This window comes from Takifugu rubripes, chromosome 5, assembly GCF_901000725.2.
Source record: "Takifugu rubripes chromosome 5, fTakRub1.2, whole genome shotgun sequence".
Classification (NCBI taxonomy): domain Eukaryota; kingdom Metazoa; phylum Chordata; class Actinopteri; order Tetraodontiformes; family Tetraodontidae; genus Takifugu; species Takifugu rubripes.
In genome coordinates, this window is record NC_042289.1 from 1,451,442 (window position 1) to 1,470,980 (window position 19,539).

Consider the following 19,539-nt stretch of genomic DNA (forward strand, 5'->3'; position numbering starts at 1 on the left):
AGGGAAAAATAAAGAACGGATTATCTTGGAAATCCTGTCAGGTGAAGGGAGTCATTTTTCTTTCAAATCTTCATACAAAACAGCTACTACACGGTACACTTTCAGTTACTTCAAACTTGATTTCTATTCAGAAAAAAACACTATTTTCTGTTGTCAGATGAATAAAATTCCACTAATCAACTCATGGCCATTAGTCATTCTAAAAAAAAAAAAGTTTGTATTTAGGTTGTCAAATCTCTCACTGCAGCACAAAGGAAGCTGTATTTTGAATCTTTCTCCTTTATACTCACCCATCCTCCTTGACTCTCCCAATTATTAGCATTAGCATGGCCTCACCGTCTGTTTCACCCGGTGTCTGTGTCTGTTCAGTGTGTGAAATGTTTAGCTACTCCTCTGCCTCCTTTAGTGAAGAGAATAGGTGCAGAAAGTGTAGTTTATTAATGGCGAGACTTAGTGAGTTTGAGACAGGGTTCCGCAGCTTGGAGTTGTCTGGCGCTGCGTCAGGTAGCCTGGAGAAGGTAGCTGCTGCGAAGCTGCCTAGCGTAGCCGGCAGCAGCGGCTAGCCAGGGCGGCTGGGTGACGGTTCGCAGGAAGCGTAGCCCAAACCAAAGGCCCACGGTGCACCACCAACCGCTTCCCGTGGCTAACCATTTTTCCCCACTCGGCGACACACCCGCTGAGAAACCGACCCTGATAACTGGCGACTCGTGAAGCCGACTCCAGCGACCATAGTTAAGTGCATTCCAGGGGCAGAGTGGGCGACATAGAAGCCAATCTAAAGCTGCTGGTGAGAAGTAAACATAAATTTAGTGAAGTCATTATTCACGTCGGAGCAAACGACACCCGGCTTTGTCAGTCGGAGGTCACCAAAATTAACATAGAGCAGGGGTCACCAACCTTTTTGAAACCAAGAGCTACGTCATGGGTACCAAGTCGTATGAAGGGTTCCGCTTGACATACTCCTCTAAAATAACAAATTGTGTGTGTGTGTGTGTGTGTTTATCAATAACAGAGTGGATAACAGAAAAGACCAATATTCAACACTTTATTATTAATAATCTCAGCAATTGTTCAGATGATCACTTCTACATTTGTTCAGAAAAAAAATGTAGAGTTTTCACCAGACCCTTCCAACCATAAGAAACTAAACATTTTTAAAAAAAAAATTAAGTTTCATATTGAATAAATCTTAACTGAACAAATCTACTGCAATTCTGCTCAAAATCTGTTACATTTTATAAACACACTTTTTAGCTCATGGGCCTTCTCTGACTGTAGAATGCTTCCCGGTGGGTAGTTAGCATTAGCATTGTAGCTTTCATGACGCATAGTGAACCGTTGCTCCACATTGTGCTGCTTCACCGTCATCACAGTCGCCCCACAAATGCAACATACACACCTTCCTTTCACAGTAGTAAAAAATTACTCTTCCTCCCATTCACTTTGAAAATGATAAATTTACTGTCTTCTTTTTGCCATGTTGTTGGGGTAGAAAATTGCCCTCCACTCACCATCTTCACTGCCCGCTAGTTTATTCTCCATAAGCGCAAAGGTTCTTTCATGCACACAATACTGACCTTTGAACTAGGTCAGAGTTCACCTTCACTTTATTTATATTTTTATTTATTTTTAAGACATTGTCATTTTAAAATCTATGTAAATGCAGGTGTGATTTAAAAAAAATAGCGGTAGAAAAAATTTTCTTAGACGCACCTCACTTGCGAGTTTTGCTATTCTTAGAACAGGCTTGCGGGCAACTCATGTGGTCATTGCGGGCGACTTGGTGCCCACGGGCACTGTGTTGGTGACCCCTGACATAGAGTCAGTGTGCAATTGTGCAAAAACAACGTTGGACTCTGTAGCATTCTCTGGTCCCCGCCCCAATCTGGCCAGTGATGAGATGTTTAGTCGCATGTTGTCGCTTCGTCGCTGGCTGTCACGGTGGTGCCCCGAAAACCAGGTGGCCTTTATAGACAATTGGAGCAGTTTTTGGGGAAAACCTGGTCTGATTAGGAGAGACGGTGTCCATCCCACACGGGATGGCGGCTCTCTTATTCCTAGTAACTTTTATGAGACCCAAAGTGACCTGAAAAACCAGGGTCCAGACCAGGATGCAGAGTTGTAGACTTACACACCTCTCTGCTGCTTCCATAGAACCCTCATCCACCAACAATAAGATATTTAATACTATAGAGGTAGTCTCTGTTCCACGGTTAAAAGTGGAGGAGAGGAGAGGAGAGGAGAGGAGAGGAGAGGAGAGGAGAGGAGAGGAGAGGAGAGGAGAGGAGAAGAGAGGAGAGGAGGCCATGACCCAGTAGGGTGACAGAGGCCTGTCAGGTGATCATGTTTCTGGACCCCGGCAGCCTTGGCCTATAACAGCATAACTAAGATGTTAACCTAATGATAAGACGACCCCCTAAGTACGATAATTTGTCTGTCTATGATAGTAAGTGGAATTACAGAATTAGTAACAATAAGCTTTTTCAAAGAGGAAGGTTTTAAACCTAATTTTAAAAGTAGAGATGGAGTGGTGAAGACTTCATGAGCTTCTTCACTGATAAAGTTCTAGTTGTCAGAGAAAAAACTAACCAGGCCATCCCAACAACTGGACCATCACCAGATGTGCTGACTGTGGGAACATACAGGGTCTCCAACGACCCCTATATATTTTTCTGAGGCATCTTCGCTAATTCAGAAAACAAAGACCACCACGTATAGCTTCAGATCATGAACTGGTTTCTATGCTGGTTCTGCTGGACCTCAGTGCAGCTTTTGATACAGTTGATCACAGCATCCTGTTACAGAGACTGGAACATATGATTGGGATTAAAGGGACAGCACTGGACTGGTTTAGATCATATTTATCAGATAGACACCAGTTTGCTCATGTCCATGGCATTAACCTCTTCATACAGTAGGGTTAGCATTGGAGTTCCACAAGGTTCTGTACTTGGACCAATCCTTTTCACCTTGTACATGCTTCCCTTAGGAAACATTATTCAGCAGCATGGAATAAATTTTCATTGTTATACTGATGACACTCAGCTTTATTTATCCATGAAACCAAAGGAGACAGAGAAGTTAGTGAAGCTTCAGACCTGTCTTAAAAACATAAAGTCTTGGATGTCTTCAAATTTCCTTCTCCTTAACTCAGGAAAAACTGAGGTCAAGGTGTTTGGTCCTGAATCTCTCAGGGATAAATTAGATCACATGATCACTCTAGATGGTATCTCATTAACATCTAGTCTCTCTGTGAGGAATCTAGGAGTAACTTTTGACCAAAATCTGTCCTTTAACTCACACATTGAATTAGTCTCTAGTAGTGCCTTTTTTCACCTGAGAAACATCACAAAGATCAGGAAGCTACTGACGCGGCATGTTGCTGAAAAGTTAGTCCATGCATTTGTTACTTCCAAGCTGGACTATTGTAATTCTTTATTATCGGGGTGTTCAAAATACTCTTTAAGAAGCCTCCAGGTGATCCAAAATGCTGCAGCCAGAGTTCTGACATGTATTGACAAAAGAGATCACATAACTCCTTTACTGGCGTCTCTTCATTGGCTGCCCATTAAATTTAGAATAATTATTAAAATTCTTCTTCTGACCTACAAGGTCCTCAGAGGCCTAGCTCCATCGTACCTGGAGGAGCTAGTGACACCTTATAATCCCAACTGACCGCTCCGTTCTCAGAATGCTGGTTTACTTGTGGTCCCCAGAGTCTCTAAAGGTGGAATGGGGGGCCGAGCATTTAGCTACCAGGCCCCCCTGCTGTGGAACCAGCTCCCTGTCCAGGTACGGGAGGCTGACTCCATCTCTACCTTTAAGATTTAAAACCTTCCTAAAACCCAAGATTTAAAACCTTCCTCTTTGAAAAAGCTTATTGTCAGTAATTCTGTAGTTCCAGTTACTGTCCTAGAAATAATTATCATACTTAGAGGGTCGTCTAATTATTAGGTTAACATCCTAGTTATGCTACCAGGAACATGATCACCTGACAGACCTCGTCTCGTCTCGTCTCGTCTCGTCTCGTCTCCTCTCCTTTCCTCTCCTCGTGAGAGACGTGTGTGAGCAGAGGAGTGTGCGAGCGAGCGATTGAGCGAGCTAAAACTGTGCGAAAGCGCTTTTTTTCTATCCTTTCTTGTGTGTGAGTGAATGCTGTAAAGGAAATTATTTTTTATGTTGTTTTGTTTAGCATAGATCATTTAAACCAGTAAGGTCAAGCGAGTTCATTTGATGATGCTTGTGCAGGTGTACGAGATGTCACAAGTTGTAGAACAAATCACGAGTTGTAGAACAAAGACTCCTTAGAAAATGATGAAGATGTGCGAGTCAGCAACCTTCAAAATGCTACAGTTTATCATGCTAACCTTGTGACGATGAAGTAAGTAGATGGAAAAGTACTGAGAGAAAGGCGTAGTCGCTAAGCATTATAAAAGGGACATGTTTGTTACACTGGGCAGAGATCTCTCTGCATGCTGTTGTTGCATGTACTCTGACTGACTTATTAAACTCTTAAAAGAAGCATTTTGACTTTGTGTTAACTGAAGAAAATCCTCAACAATGCTGAACAATATAGTTTAATTTATTGTGGTGTTTTTCGGGTTTTTATTTAGTTTAACGAGGGCTTGTGTGAGGCGGCCGACCGCGTGCTGCCGTCATGGTTGCCAACGCCGGTTTGACCGGGTTGAGTCGGAAGCGCGGAATCAAGGTGGGAGCTGGTTCCATGCTTAGTTTGGAGGAGGTGGTGCTGGTTGTGGGCCAAAAAATTGGCCACAGCTCGATTAAATCCACCGCCCGCATGAACAGGGTGGTCGTATTGTTCCTGGCTAAGGTGGAACAAGTTAATATGTTGGTGGAGATGGGGATGACGGCGGGCAGACAGTTCGTCCAAGTGACTCCGCTGACACAACCGGAGGCACAGATTATTCTGTCCAAAGTGCCGCCGTTCATTAGCGACGAGTTCCTGGTAAGGGGGCTGTCTTGGCATGGGAAAGTGGTTTCCCCTATTAGGAATATGCTGTCGGGGTGCAAATCGCTGCTGCTGAGACACGTAGTGTGCTCACCGCAGGCAGGTGCACATGATCATCAATGATCCTCAATAACTGGGCGGAGGAGTTTAATTATCGGTTCATCGTTCGGGTGGATGATTTTGATTACACCCTTTTTGTGACCTCCTCCGCCTTGAAGTGTTTCAACTGCGGTGAGGGGGGTCATCTCGCCAGGGCTTGTCCAAGCCGCGCTATCACGGACGCGACAGTGGCGGAGCCTGCCGCTCCCACGCCCGTGGCGCCTCCGGCCCCGCGGCCCATTCCGGCGGTGAGGCGTCGGTGGTTCGGTGCGGAGGGAGGCCCCGCTGTCCCGGACAGAGCGGTGGCAGAGTTGCACGTGGAGGAGAAACGGGGCGCGTGCGTGAGTGAGACTGAGGTAAGTGGAGGGAGTGAGAATGTAGAGATGGTGGTGGAAATGAATGGCGAGAGTGGTGAAGCAGGGAGGAAGGTGGATTTAACTGGGGTGGTGTGTGATTTGAGTGGTGTGATGAGTTATGTGGTGTGTGATTCGAATGAACTGGGAAAAATGGTGAGGTAATGGGCAAAACAGTTGAACTGGGTGAGGCAGGAGAGACTGGGGACATGATCCAAACAGGTGAGCTGGGTAGAGTGAGTCAGGTGATAGGTGAACTTGGGGTGCCAGGGATAGTGGCTGGCGAGCTGGGTGAGGGAGGGGTGAGCACAGGTGAGCGAGCTGAGGGGGCAGTGGGCACAGGGGAGCAAGGTGAGGGAGCAGTGGGCACAGGGGAGCAAGGTGGGCACAGGTGAGGGAACAGTGAGCGCAGGTGAGGGCACTAGTGGTGGGTCCGAGTGGTGGCTTGTTCCCGCAAAGCGGGGGAACAAGCGGAAAAGCGCTATGAAGGACAAGGGGGACAGTAAAACCGGAAGGCTGGAGGATGCCGCCGCAGGCACAGACACCAGCGACTGCGAGTCCATGTCGGACTGCAGCAAACTGTCCAGCACAATGCCAGACGGGCAGGATTTTGACTTGTACCCTCCAAGCCTATTTAAAAAGTTCCTTAAGCAGACTAAGGGCATGAAAGGCCTTGACCTGGGAACATATTTCCCTGATAGGCTCCGTTTCATCCGGTCAGCGAGCTTTCTAATTAGGAACAAGGCAACGTCGGATCTCACCGACCCAGAAATTTATAGGCTGACGTAGGATCTCCTCGGCCAGACTTGACCGTTTTTATTCTTTTAGGCATTACTTCAGTGTTTTTAGGCAGTGTAACATCATGCCAGTTGGTTTTACCGATCACTCGTTGGTTTTAGGTGAAGTCACTATAAAGAACATTATGCTCAGGAGTGCATACTGGCATTTTAACTCCAGCCTAGCACAGGACAATAGTTTTAGAGAGGTTTTATGTTATTTCTGGTTTCGAAAGAAAAAATCCAATTTTACATGCTTAGGACAGTGGTGGGACCGTGGTAAATTAGAGATACAGCTCCTGTGCCAGCAGTATACTCTCAATGCCACGCAGGACACAGACAGGTCAATAAAATACCTAGAGACGGAGATAGTGGAGCTAGAGGCAATTGGCAGCTCCACAGGAGATCGAGGGTGTATTGAAATCCTCCAATCCAAAAAAATGGCCTTGGCCAGCCTGCTGGACAATCAGGTACAGGGCGCACTGGTCAGGTCCCGGATCCAGGACCTCACTGAGATGGATGCTTCTTTTAGCTTCTTTTTGGGCTGGAGAAAAAGCGCGGACAGAACCTAGAAATCCATTCACTGTTTTTGAGCACAGGGCAGAAACTTGTGGAGCCAGGCCAGATAAGGAAGTGGGCAGTGGAGTTCTTTTCCTCCTTATACGAGAGCGAGTACTGCAGGGACCTTCCGCGGGTCTCTGAGGAGACAAACTCGCGGCTGGACAGGCCGTTGCAACTCGACGAGCTCCATGCCGCTCTCCTCAGCATGAAACGAAGGAAAGCTCCAGGTGTCGATGGGCTCACGGTAGAGTTCTTCAAAGCCTTCTGGGATATTGTGGCCCACGACATGCTGGAGGTATTCAACGAACCTGGCCTCGGGTTCCCTGCCGTTGTCCTGTAGGTCACCCTCCTGCCAAAAAAGGGCAACCTGCAGGACATTAAGAACTGGCGCCCTGTGTCTCTGCTGTGTATGGATTATAGGATTCTGTCCAAGACTTTGGCCTCCAGGCTCAGAGAAGCTATGGAGCAGGTTATCAAACGGGACCAAACTTACTCTGTGCCCGGCAGGTCCATAGTAGATAACATCCACCTAATTCGGGATATTTTGGAAGTCTCTAGGTCATTGGACATTGATACTGGTCTCATTTCATTAGACCAGGAAAAGGCTTTTGACCGGGTTGAACACGAGTTCCTCTGGAAGGTGATGGAGAGGTTCGGGTTCAGCCCTGGCTTCATAGCGATGATCTGCGTCCTGTACTGTGACATTGCGAGTATGCTGAAGTTCAATGGCAGTCTGTGTGCCCCCTTCAGGGTGCATAGAGGTGTCTGGCAGGGCTGTGCCCTTTCTGGAATGCTATACGCTCTCTCCCTCGAACCCTTCCTCTCTAGGATCCGTACAAACATGGATGGCCTGGTTTTGCCGTCGTTTTAAAAAAGGTGTTACGATCCCAGTTATGTTGTTTAGTTTGCTTTTACTGTGCGCTCTGCGCACCTTTACGCGTTTGGTTCCATTTTGTCTCGCCCCCGTGTTTTGTGTTTCCCCGTTTCGATAGGTGCTGCGTCATGGACTGTGATTCGCTTGTTCGAGTATGACGCCCTTTAAAAGCCCTGGGGTGCCACCCAACGATGTCTTCTGGCTCCGTTTTCGTTCAGTCCCGTGACTCGCCACGTCAGCGCCACAAGTTCCCACTCGGTTTTTGATACGCAGCCCGTCGGCTACAGTAGGCCTGCTTCTGTCGAGAAGCCACGTTTGCCTACTTTGTAGTGTTTGCCATGCAACGTGCCTTTAACTATTGATTAGGACATTAGAACTTAATTGCTCACTTATTTTTGTATCAACCCCACTTTTGCCATTAAATCTATATTTCACTTTTTGATCTTGCGTTATTCCTCGTGCCACCTTCACTTTTCCCTGGTTCACAAATTCCATACCCTAGACTGGAACGTGACAAAAGGTCAGTGATTATTCACTGCCTACGCAGACGATATAATAATAGTGGTGCGTAGGCAGAGTGACGTGGACACCCTATTTAATTTAACGGTTTTATTCAACCGCCTATCCGCGGCCAGGGTGAACTGGCACAAGAGTGAAGCCCTGGCCGTTGGCAGGTGAGCAAATCAAATCAAATCAAATCAGTCTTTATTTAAATAGCGTCTTTTACAATCAAAATTGTTTCAAGGCGCGTTCCAGAATCCCAGGGCCTAACTCCAGACAGCAGCTCCGAAGGCGGCGATACCTGTAAATGAATACAGAAGGAGGAGAGGAGAGGAGAGGAGAGGAGAGGAGAGGAGAGGAAACCATGACCCAGTGGGGTGACAGAGGCCTGTCAGGTGATCATGTTTCTGGGCCCCGGCAGCCTTGGCCTATAACAGCATAGCTAAGATGTTAACCTAATGATTAGACGACCCCCTAAGTATGATAATTTGTCGGTCTATGATAGTAACTGGAACTACAGAATTAGTAACAATAAACCTTTTCAAAGAGATAGGTTTTAAGTCTAATTTTAAAAGTAGAGATGGAGTCAGCCTCCCGTATCTGGACAGGGAGCTGGTTCCATAGCAGGGGGGCCTGGCAGCTAAATGCTCGGCCCCCCATTCTACTCCTAGAAACTCTGGGAACCACAAGTAGACCAGCATTCTGAGAGCAGAGCGGTCTATTGGGCTGATAAGGTATCACTAGCTCCTCCGGGTAGGATGGAGCTAGGCCTCTGAGGACCTTGTAGGTCAAAAGAAGAATTTTAAAAATTATTCTAAATTTAACGGGCAGCCAATGAAGAGACGCCAGTACAGGAGTTATGTGATCTCTTCTGTCAATACCTGTCAGAACTCTAGCTGCAGCATTTTGGATCACCTGGAGGCTTCTTAAAGAGTATTTTGAACACCCTGATAATAAAGAATTACAATTGTCCAGCCTGGAAGTAACAAATGCATGGACTAACTTTTCAGCATCATGGTGGGTCAGTAGTTTCCTGGTCTGCCAGTCCTTCCCCAGGATCTTGCCTGGCGGAGGGATGGCTTAAAGTACCCAGGTGTTTTTAGTGGAGATGAAGAAACTAAAAAACAAAATTGGCTAGACACGTTTGAAGAAGTACAAAGAAAAATGGAAAAATGGAAGTGGCTTCTCCCCCATATGTCGTACAGAGGCAGGACTCTTGTCCTCAATAACCTGGTGGCCTCTGTGATCTGGCACCGGCTCACTTGCATGGAGCCCGCCTCTGGTTTGTTAGCACAGGTTCAGACAAGAGTCCTGGCTTTCTTCTGGGACGGCATGCATTGGGTCCAGCAGGGGGTGCTGTATTTGCCCAGAGAGGAGGGAGGACAGGGCCTCATCCACCTGGCCAGCAGGACCGCCGCTTTTAGAGTTTGTACAAAGGTTTTTAACAGGGCCGGCAAACTTAATGTGGAGAGATGTGGCCAGATGTGTCTTCAGATGGGTGAGTAACTTGGGGCTGGATGATGCTCTGCTCTGACTTTAAATTTGCAAAATTAAATGGGCTACCTCCTTTTATCAAAGTGTTGTTAAGGCATGGGCCCTTTTTAAAGTTGAAAAAAGAACCAGCTCTGACTCTCTGTATTGGCTGCTAAGGGAACCCATGGTGCACGGAGCCAGGCTGGATGTCTCGGCCGAAGCCATGCCGAGACTGATGGCTGTGCTGTGGCGGACCCGGACCTTACTCTTCCAGCACGTAGTGGCCGTGGCAGGGCCAGACCTGACGGGCGCGGAGGGAGTGGGTTCCCTGTTGGGCATCCGCTATACCCAGGCAGCCGAGGGGGTGCTTCGGCTATGGAGGAACAGACTCAGCATGAGAGAGAGGTGTCTCCTTGAGGACTACGGCCAGGGGACCGAACCCGACAGCGAGGACCCCTTCCCAGAGATTAGGCTGGCCGCCCATCTCGGGAATCTAGACGGTCCTCTCCTCAGACCAGCAAAGACCTTCTCCCTGGTAGCAGTTGATAAGAAGACCTTATACAACAACTGCGTGAGGGTACTAAACAGGAGAGGACTCTCGAACAGGAGCACCAGCGTGTGGGCTGATCGGCTGGGATGGAGCCCGCCCCTGCTGGAGGGTCCTTTACAAGCCGCCCCTGAAGAAGAGGACCGGGGACCTCCAGTGGAGGATCCTATATGGGGCTGTTGCCCTGAACTCTCTTATCTCCAGAATGAACACTGCTGTGTCGGACCAGTGCCCGTTTTGCCCTGGGCGAGAGACTGTATTCCATGCATACATTGAGTGTGAGAGGCTCACTGTACTTTTTAATGTCATAAAAAGTGTTTTTAATGGTTTTAATGAAACCTTTTCTATTATAACTTTTATTTTCGGTGCAGGTTACAACAAAGTAGCTCGCAACAAGTGGCAACTCCTAAACTTTATCTGTGGTGAGGCAAAAAAAATCTCCAGGAAAAATTTCAAGAACTGGAGATAGTGAGGCCACCTCTGTGTGGCGCTGCAATGTCCTGTGTAGGCTGAGGTTGGAGTTTGGGTTTTATAAAATGATAAATGACCTCGGCAAATTCCACGATATATGGTGTCACAGAAATGTTTTATGTACTGATCATTTGAACTTTGCACACCCCCTTGTGAGATAAATTGTATTGTTGTTTTCTTAATATTTATTTATTTATCTATTTATTTTTGTGGCTGTTATTATTACTATTATTATTACAATTATTATTATTGTTATTATTGTTGTTATTATTACTATTATTGTTACTCTGTGTGTTTCTAAACAGGGCATTTTTGTGTCCCTGTGTAAATTGTAAATAAAGTTTTTGTAAAAATCCAAAAATCTCCTCTCCTCTCCTCTCCTCTCCTCTCCCTCTCCCTCTCCCTCTCCTCTCCTCTCCTCTCCTCTCCTCTCCTCTCCTCTCCTCTCTCTTTACCCAGCCAGCCATCAGCAAGAGGGTCCCCCTACATGAGCGTGGTCCTGCTCAAGGTTTCTTCCTGTGAAAGGGGAGTTTTTTCTTGCCACTGTTGCTTGTTGGGGGTTAGGCCCTGGAAAGCGCCTAGAAACAATTTCGATTGTAACAGACGCTATATAAATAAAAAATGATTGATTGACTGATTGAATGCTGAGTTTCAAACATCTCTAAAGACAGCTGTTGTATCTTTAAAAGGAGGAGAACCCTTTTCACAGCAGGTTGTCATTGAAATTAAAAGACACTTTCTCTGTCTGATGAGATGCTTCAGTGAGATACAAGCAGATTTGTTCAAATATAAGAGACCAGAGACTTCTAAGGACGAATGATTTATTCTGTGGTGGCCCTTTCAGGGCAGAACTCATAAAAAATTAAACTGCTTCGTTTGTGCGTCAACTGTTTCTGCACCGCAACAAATAAAACGCCTCCCCAGGAAACCAAATGTCACGGGAACCCTTTAAAGTTGCTATCCTTTGTCAAGTGAGGGCAGCACAACACAAAGAAGTATTTAGAATTAACGTCAGTGATTATTCACTGCGTGATGTAACATTTTATATTTTCACAGTACCACTTTTTAAAGCAATTTTATTTGACCATATCAATTTCCTCTTACCTTCGACATCTATTTAGTTCAGAGGCAACATTTTTTTTATCGCTTATTTCTTGCTTTTTTCCCCACAGAAAATTTTACAAAAAGAATTTACATCAGTAAACATTAATTTCAGCTGGCATGAAAAAAATCACTTTTAAAATGTAGAAACAAAAGAGTTCATTTAGTGGCTCTAAAGCTAATAAAGGGGGAAAAATCTCTTTCATTCTCTCTCCATCTCCAACCTTTGATTTTCTCTACTTTTCTTTCTCTTCCTCTGTCTGTCTGTCTGTCTGTTTGTCTGTCTGTCTGTCTGTCTCTCTCCATCTCCAACCTTTGTCTTTTTCTACTTTTCTTTCTTTCCCTCTGTCTCTCTCTCCAACTCTTACGTCCTCTTCCGTCTTGTAAATTGGTTACTGTCGCCACCCTGTGGTCATATCGGTCCATACATCAACCAGATGCCACTGTTAAAAGATAGTGTCAGTATAGTGTCATGCATAATCTAATATAGTATACATGTTGAAATCATTAAAAATGCAACATGTTTGAAAGGTATACACCACGTTTCATAGTCTGTTTGTGAAGGCCAAGATCAGTCTTTTTGTTCTTCTTCTGTCTCCTTTGAAATTGGAAATTCCAGCGAGGTTCTGTATCGAATAGGCACCTGGTGCTCGTCGCTGATTTGCTGTTTGGCGACGGGGGCGTGGATGCGCAGCTGTCCATCATCCATCAAGGAACAGGACAGGCCAGAGAGGTCAAGGTGGTCAGGGAGGTCAATCCTTCGAGCAAAGCCCATCTGAGAAGAGGCAGAGGAAGAGAAGGAGGCGCAGGAGGAGGAGGAGGAGCAGGACTGACTCTCCTCTGCTCCAGCCTGTTTCATGGCCACCACTGCCAGGCTCCTCCCCTCCAGCTTGACAGTGATATCAGTTGGGGCGTAACCACGGGCGTCGAGAGTGACCAGAAGTTCTCCGTTGCCTTCAGTGCTCTGCAGCTGTGAGTTGGGGCCCTCTGTATGTGGCTCTTTTGCATCGTTTAGCCTAGAAGACAGCAGGCACAATCATTCAGTCCAATATGGATTTAACTTTACCACAGAGGGGCTGGGGATGCTGATGAGGCTTATCGGGGAAAACGCCTCCCAAAGTGGCTGACTAGTGATCACAATCTTGTTTGGTCTCTAAACACAATGTTTGCTCCAATGGTTTCCAATGTTTGGAAACCATTTTTATTTAAAATTTTCTTTGATTGAATGGTTCTAAAAAAAATGGCAGATGTTTTCATTTAAGTTGCAGAAAGTTAGTCAGCTATATAACAAGACAAATGAGATTTTAAGATTATCTTATTTGCCTCTTTTCCTGTGACTCATTTTAAAGGTTTGTCCACATGTCTAAAATGAATAATGACCCTAACATCTAAAGGACAAAAACTTAGACTAAGTCATTAGATTCAGTTTTAATATATTGTGGAATGGTCTAAACTATGTACAAAATGCATGGTATATAAATGGGTATTCATACCTTATTCTAAACAAGGATCAATGATGGAGCTCATACAACAGTTTAACTAATCAAGAAGCCTCCACCAACACATGATGGAGCTCAGTTGTTCATTGGATCATTGGATCTATCACTGATAGATATTGTTTCAATCTTCATTTCATTTTATTAAAAAAGGAAGAAATATCTGAGGTTAAAAAAAGCTACATGTGTTCCAAGCCTCTGTGGCCACCCTGTACATACCTGTCCAAAGTGGAGGACATGAGGGGCAGGTTGAACAGCTGAGGCCCACCGTGCAGCTCCTTCAGGAGGCTGTCCACCAGCTTGGCTCTCTGGCTGAAGAAGCCTTGCTTGAGCGAGGGGACGCTTTCGCGATGCAGGGGCCAAAGCAGCTTCCCCCGGCTGAAGAATGGCTCATCGCTGAAGAAGCTGCTCAAAGCTGCGTGCTGGGACATCATGTCGGCGCTGGAAGATGGTCTGCGTTGCTGGGTAGAATAAAGGCGTGTTGTTTGGGACATTAAGCCCAGGCTTCCCCGCCTTATATACCGCAGCTGTCCTGACCCATCCCTCCCTCTCTCTCTGCTATTTCCGAGCCATGATCTCACAGCTGTTTCTTAGAGTGTAACGACCAGGTCAGGAATGCCCCGCCGTTCATCTACGGGCTAAACGCAGCTCATGGTCATATCCTGTTTGGGTTTGTGTGCATGAGCTTGCATTTACGCCACAGCTTTCCTTCTTTTGATATGTAAATCCTGCTGATGTAGAAAGAGATCTGTTAAATGTTTGATCAGCAAAAATATAATCCTAATCTTCTATACATACATACATACATACATACATACATACATACATACATACATACATACATACATACATACATACATACATACATAACTCTTAATCATCTTTAGGTGCGTAAGTGTGTGAGTGAATGAGACGCCCAATGGACTTATTGATTTACAACCCTCACGGAATTCTCTGACCCGGTGACCCGGAGGATTCAGAAGCTTTTTTGAGTTTTGGCCCTTTCTCACATCATTACAAATGTCTGTAAAGTTGAATTTTTCATCATATTTAAACTGGCATTGTAACCAAAGGAGGATAAATCAAGCATCAACTCATTCTTATTTATTAAAAACTGAATTTAACCATATTTTGAATCTCCTGGTCAAACGGGCTAAAACAGCTGTTTAGGAGTGCATCTCGTCTCGGGTTACTGGGCTTCGTCTCTGCTTCCAAGCGGCATGAGCTCAGCATGATGATATTACCCAGAATCTCTTAGCAAGTGTGTGTGAAGCAATGCTTACACACCAAGACACCCCGTGCAGCACGTCTATCTGCAATGTCTATTTGTGGCCGTCTTGGCATCGTGTTGTGCTAAACCACCTTCATCTCATTGGCTTAAACAATGTCCTTGCCTTAACGTGATTGGCTACAGCCAGCTAGCACACTGTGGTATTCATTATTTATGCTTTTCATTGTTCACTAACACTAAACAGACAGAAGTTGTTATGGCCACGTACCTAGGTTTGCCTTTTATTTTCTGTCCCCATGCTGATGCATTTGTTCTCATGGGTGCAAAATGGATCAACTCGATTTGGACTGATGTGAAAAGAGACTCAGTATCCTTTGAGTCACTAAGGGGATTTGGTGCAAAAATACAGAAGTATGTCAGTGAACCAGGATGTGCTGAGGACAGAAATAGAAAGGAGTTTTAAGATGACTCTGAAGTCCTCGGCTCTAAATGAGTGAGTTATTATTACACCACACGTTATTAATGGTTGCATGAGACCATCCAACTCAAAAAGAACTCACCTGGGTTCAGGTCTGTGTACGTTAGACTCACACAAGGCATATGACTAACTGATGTGTTTATAGGTTTTTTAATTGGAATGTAATGTCAGATTCAAGTGTAAATCCATAAAACACATTGAGAAATCCTTGCTATAATAAAAGAAATGTCCAATTAGGATGTTGTCAGGTGCACACACATGAGTGTATGTATGCATGTATGAGGGCCACTGAAAAAAAGTATTTTAGAGATCTGAAACAAGCCTGAGACTACATCATGTTGCGTAGCTGGAGCCAGGAACAGTTTAGGTAACACAAAAATACCGACCAAGAGAAAAGAGACACTCCTCTGCACAATCACGGGGCTCCAACTGTCATCGCTGCTCAGTAAAACCTTTGGAAAACTACAAAATCAAAATTTGAAAACATTCTAAAAGACTGGTACAGACATCAAAAACAGATTGCCTGCTACAGCCAAGGATTAACTGGTTCCTCAGCCAAAAATGGTCAACCACTGCCCAGCTGTCTGTGTGCTGCTCTGAGCTGGAGAAGCTTGTAAGAAGAAAATAAGACAGAGTGCTCAGAAGCTAAATAGATTCTTTACATTCTTCATGGTTGACAATGTTTCCCCATTTGATTTCTGCGAACTGGAAATGTCTTTTATAGTACACAGTTATTGTAAGATAATAATTTGGTATGTTTGTCTCTTACTTAGAGACAAAAATGTGTATTGCACTAATCAGGGTCACAGAGAGATGGGTTCTACGCCAGCAATCACTTGGGGAGGGGCAGACACACACCCACACCCACATTCAAACATGTGCATGTGATCCTCCTATGGAGAAAAATAACCGGTCAGGTGGGTTTCCGGATAATCTTGCTTGCTATCTGGTGGCTTCTGCTGCCTGAGCCTTGATGCTCCAGGTGAACACTCCCAGAACATTAAGGTGGGCAACCCAAACACACAGGTGGGACAACAAGGCTGGCGCAAGACTTAAAAATAAAACAGGATGTGTGTTACACTTCACAGTTAGACAAAAGCATCAGAGGCCCATTGAGGAAGATGAGGAGCTCACAGGCGGCAGCCATCTTCTGCTTTAAATTTGGTCCTTCTGGACAATCCACCAATCAGCAGGAGCCTGAACTTCAGATGACCAATCAAGCGCAGCACACACCTATTTACATAAGAAGATAGGAAAAACACAAAAAGAGAAGCGCACACTCCAACGATACAAAGACTATGATGACACTCGTAACAAGGACAAGGACAAAAACCTGTACAGGACAGCTACTTGATGCTGTCCCTGACAATATTCTGTGCTACTCTTTCAGACATATATGTGAGTGCATTTATTACAGACTGCATATATGAAGTCAAGTCAGAGACTTTGCTGACGATCCAGTCATTCTTTAAAAAAGTTATTAAATTCTTAACAAATCATAGATTTCAACATGATGTGCAAGACATACACAAGGTTGTTCAAATATCTGATATACAGTAAATCTCCATCACATTTCATATGTAACATATTCCGTTTCCTTTGTAGAGTGATTTGTCTCCTTAGATCACCCCAGTTCCATATTTTGATAAATACAATCGTCTTCTCCGTAAATGTCTATAAACTCTCCATCTTCAGATGTGGCATTTAGGACCAGAACATTAGAGCTAGAAACACCTTCTCCATAAATTTCCACAAACTGCACGTTGCATTCTGTTGTTACATTTACATAATCTGCTTCCTCCTCGTCTTCGTCGGTGCCCCCTCCAGAAGGCTCCCCTTGGAAAGAATCCTCATGAAGGCGATCGCCGAGGTCCGCATGTTCTGCTTTTTCACCGTCCACCTTCTCGTAATCATGTGTGCTGTCGTAGCTTTCAACAATTACTGAAAATAAAGGAAAACATCAAGAGAGAAGGTGAAAACGCGCGAGTGAACGTGCGTTTCAAAAGACAGGAACCGGGGAGCACGGACTTTGGCTTTGAGTGATGACTCTGCTGTGCGTGACTTTTCTCTTCCTCCAGACAGCCACACAGGTAACCAGCAAGACCAGCAGGATTAGCAGCACGATCCCAGCAGCTGTGAGGATGAGCAGCATTGGATCTGAAACAAAACACAATTCATCAGTTCACAGCCTCACATGTCTAGAAAGCAGGGCCTCTTCTCAGAAGCCCAGGCATGCATTTTTGACCACAGCATCATACTTCCTCCCTCATTTGAGAGTTTTTCTTTTCATTCAATCCTTTAGTCAACCAGGTAAAAGACTCATTGAGACTAAAATCTCTTTTTCAAGAGCGACCTGGCCATAAGGGCAGCAAAACAAAGTTACATCTAAACATGCAACAACAATAAAATGCCAGAACACACAATAGAACAAAATAATTTAAATTGTTACAGTATTAAAACAATTTAAAAACAGGTACAATGCCCAACAGAACCTGTCTTGTGATCCTTTAAAATGGACTGAAATTCCCCTAAAGTGATCGGTTCAGATCCTTCTGGAACTGGTTCCGTGACCAAGGAGCAGCATATCTGAAGGCTTTGTGTTGGCTCTTGGAACCAACGTGTGGAGGACGTCCTGTGACCGTCAACTATAATGACTGGAGCTTCTACACATGCAGGAACACAAATGGGTCAATCACCCATCTCTGTCTTGGTCTCCATTATCTCCCAAACGGTTTTGTTGTTTAAGCTGCGATTGATTCTCCAACCAGACCTAACTGGTCCTCCTGAAAACAATAAACTTCCAAAGAAAAACCTTTTCATTTTATAGGGTAAAAATATTACATATACAATTCCAAAGCCTGAGACAGTGGCAGAAGACCAGGCCAAGAAGCAGAGGGTCATAGTTCAAATCCCAGTGTGGGCAAAACTTGGGAGGGGGCAGTGCCAGGACACCCCCCAATGCAATGCCCATGTAACCTGGAGCTACATACCAAACCCCTAAATATGTCCCAGGATGAGCTTCCAACACAGGGGTGCACCCTGCCCCTGCCCATATGTAGCTGGGCAACCTCCAGCACCCTCCCTGTCACCCCAAACAGGGATCCAGGAAGTGAGAGTGAAATCTAAAACTTTGTTTAGTAACTCTGAGAATAAACTGACATTTAAATTGAGTTTTTTTTTTGTTTTGTTTTAGCAACCCTCTGTTTGTAATTACACAGGTCTGGATTTATATTAAAGATATTCCACTGGTTTGAATGTTTGCATGTGTGTCGCTTCACTCACCTGAACATGTAACTGCAGCCTCATGAGTGCGACTGCAGTTATCTAAACCAGGTCTTGTCGGCTGGCAGTCCTGTAGGGACCCCTCCTGTCCCGAACAGTTCACCCTGAGCCAGATCTGACCCGTCTTATGGCCAGCGTGATTCCCGTAGGAGGTGTTGATCGGGGAACCGCAACCCACCTCTCTGCACGCCACTCTGGCATTAGGCATGCCCCAGTGCTCATCACAGAGGGTCTTCCACGTGCTGTTATGATAGACCTCAACTCTTCCAGAGCACCTGCTCAGCAATGTTAATCTGATCAAAGACTCTATAGAGCACATGGAAACAATCAGTGTTTCAGAAGATCAAAAGGAACAGGAACTAAATGCAAGAGAAATCAAATCGGACCAACCTGCAGTTGATGAAGACAGCAATAAAAAGAAAGAGACTGTAAAAGAGAGAAGATTATTCCTTGAGCTCAGTAATGCCTATGAAGATCCATTCAAATGCCTCTGTTTAACCTGTAAAACCACAAGAACTAATTTTGCTTACCGGTACTAGAGGCCAAACAGCGAATGCATCTCTGCTGAATTGCCTCCATGACACCGAGGACACGGGTGACTGTGTACTGGCTTTCAAAGTCTGGAGTCTGAAGAAGAAACCTTGCTGAAGCACTTCCTCTTCCTCTTCTCACTTAAGCAACACATTTTTCACACTTCTCAAAACAAAGATACAAGATCCAGTTACACATTATTACATTTTGGTTCATATTCAAACTGAAAAGGGGACAGAGTAACAGGAAGACAGCAGCCATGCTCTACAGTTTTTTTAATTGCTCACATACTAAAATGACACGCAGAGCACAAATGTTTGAATTGATACATGGAGAGCCAAACCTCTTCTCAAGTCTACAAAGCTACAAACATATTTTCTGCTTTTCACACATTTTGCAATTCAAATTGGCACATTTTTAAAAGGCACTGACCTCAGCACAAAAATCTGACATGTTTGCAACTTTAAATGCCAAAGCATTGGCCTTCAAAATGTCAGTACATGAGCTAATTGGCTACCTGTCATACGAGCTACCTATATGGATGAGGCACTGGGGGGCAGACCTGGTAGTGCAGCTGCCTAATTATAATTGCTCTATTTACTCTATTTTTTCTGCTTTTTTTTTTCTTTTTTTTTAAAAATAAAATTTGGTTATATATGCCATCTGGTGCAAAAGACAGATTTTAATAACTTTACATGTAATTTTGGTTGCAGTGCTTCATTTTGCACAATAAATGAGGTATATTTCACGTGGAGTTGTGTTGAGTTGATAAAACCAGCCTTGTTTTAAAAATTTT

At 44.8% G+C, this 19,539-nt stretch overlaps 3 protein-coding genes across 3 annotated transcripts; 1 reads left to right on the plus strand and 2 right to left on the minus strand.

Annotated features, from left to right (window-relative positions):
* Positions 1 to 9,581: 9,581 nt before the first annotated feature.
* LOC115249915 (uncharacterized) lies at positions 9,582 to 10,974 on the plus strand. Its single transcript, XM_029836515.1, has 2 exons — positions 9,582 to 9,631; positions 9,784 to 10,974. The coding sequence occupies exons 1-2, from the start codon at positions 9,606 to 9,608 to the stop codon at positions 10,427 to 10,429; spliced, it is 672 nt and encodes a 223-aa protein (XP_029692375.1). The 5' UTR covers positions 9,582 to 9,605; the 3' UTR covers positions 10,430 to 10,974.
* A 457-nt stretch (positions 10,975 to 11,431) lies between these two features.
* hspb9 (heat shock protein, alpha-crystallin-related, 9) lies at positions 11,432 to 13,747 on the minus strand. The gene is made up of 2 exons (XM_003975999.3): positions 13,441 to 13,747; positions 11,432 to 12,741 (listed from the first exon to the last, which is right to left on the minus strand). The coding sequence occupies exons 1-2, from the start codon at positions 13,713 to 13,715 to the stop codon at positions 12,297 to 12,299; spliced, it is 720 nt and encodes a 239-aa protein (XP_003976048.3). The 5' UTR covers positions 13,716 to 13,747; the 3' UTR covers positions 11,432 to 12,296.
* A 1,317-nt stretch (positions 13,748 to 15,064) lies between these two features.
* Positions 15,065 to 18,831, minus strand: LOC105418190 (scavenger receptor cysteine-rich type 1 protein M130-like). The gene is made up of 5 exons (XM_011616878.2): positions 18,743 to 18,831; positions 18,603 to 18,638; positions 18,213 to 18,518; positions 16,959 to 17,087; positions 15,065 to 16,871 (listed from the first exon to the last, which is right to left on the minus strand). Exons 1-5 carry the CDS (start codon positions 18,789 to 18,791, stop codon positions 16,555 to 16,557), a joined length of 837 nt encoding a protein of 278 aa, XP_011615180.1. The 5' UTR covers positions 18,792 to 18,831; the 3' UTR covers positions 15,065 to 16,554.
* Between the last annotated feature and the right edge of the window lie 708 nt (positions 18,832 to 19,539).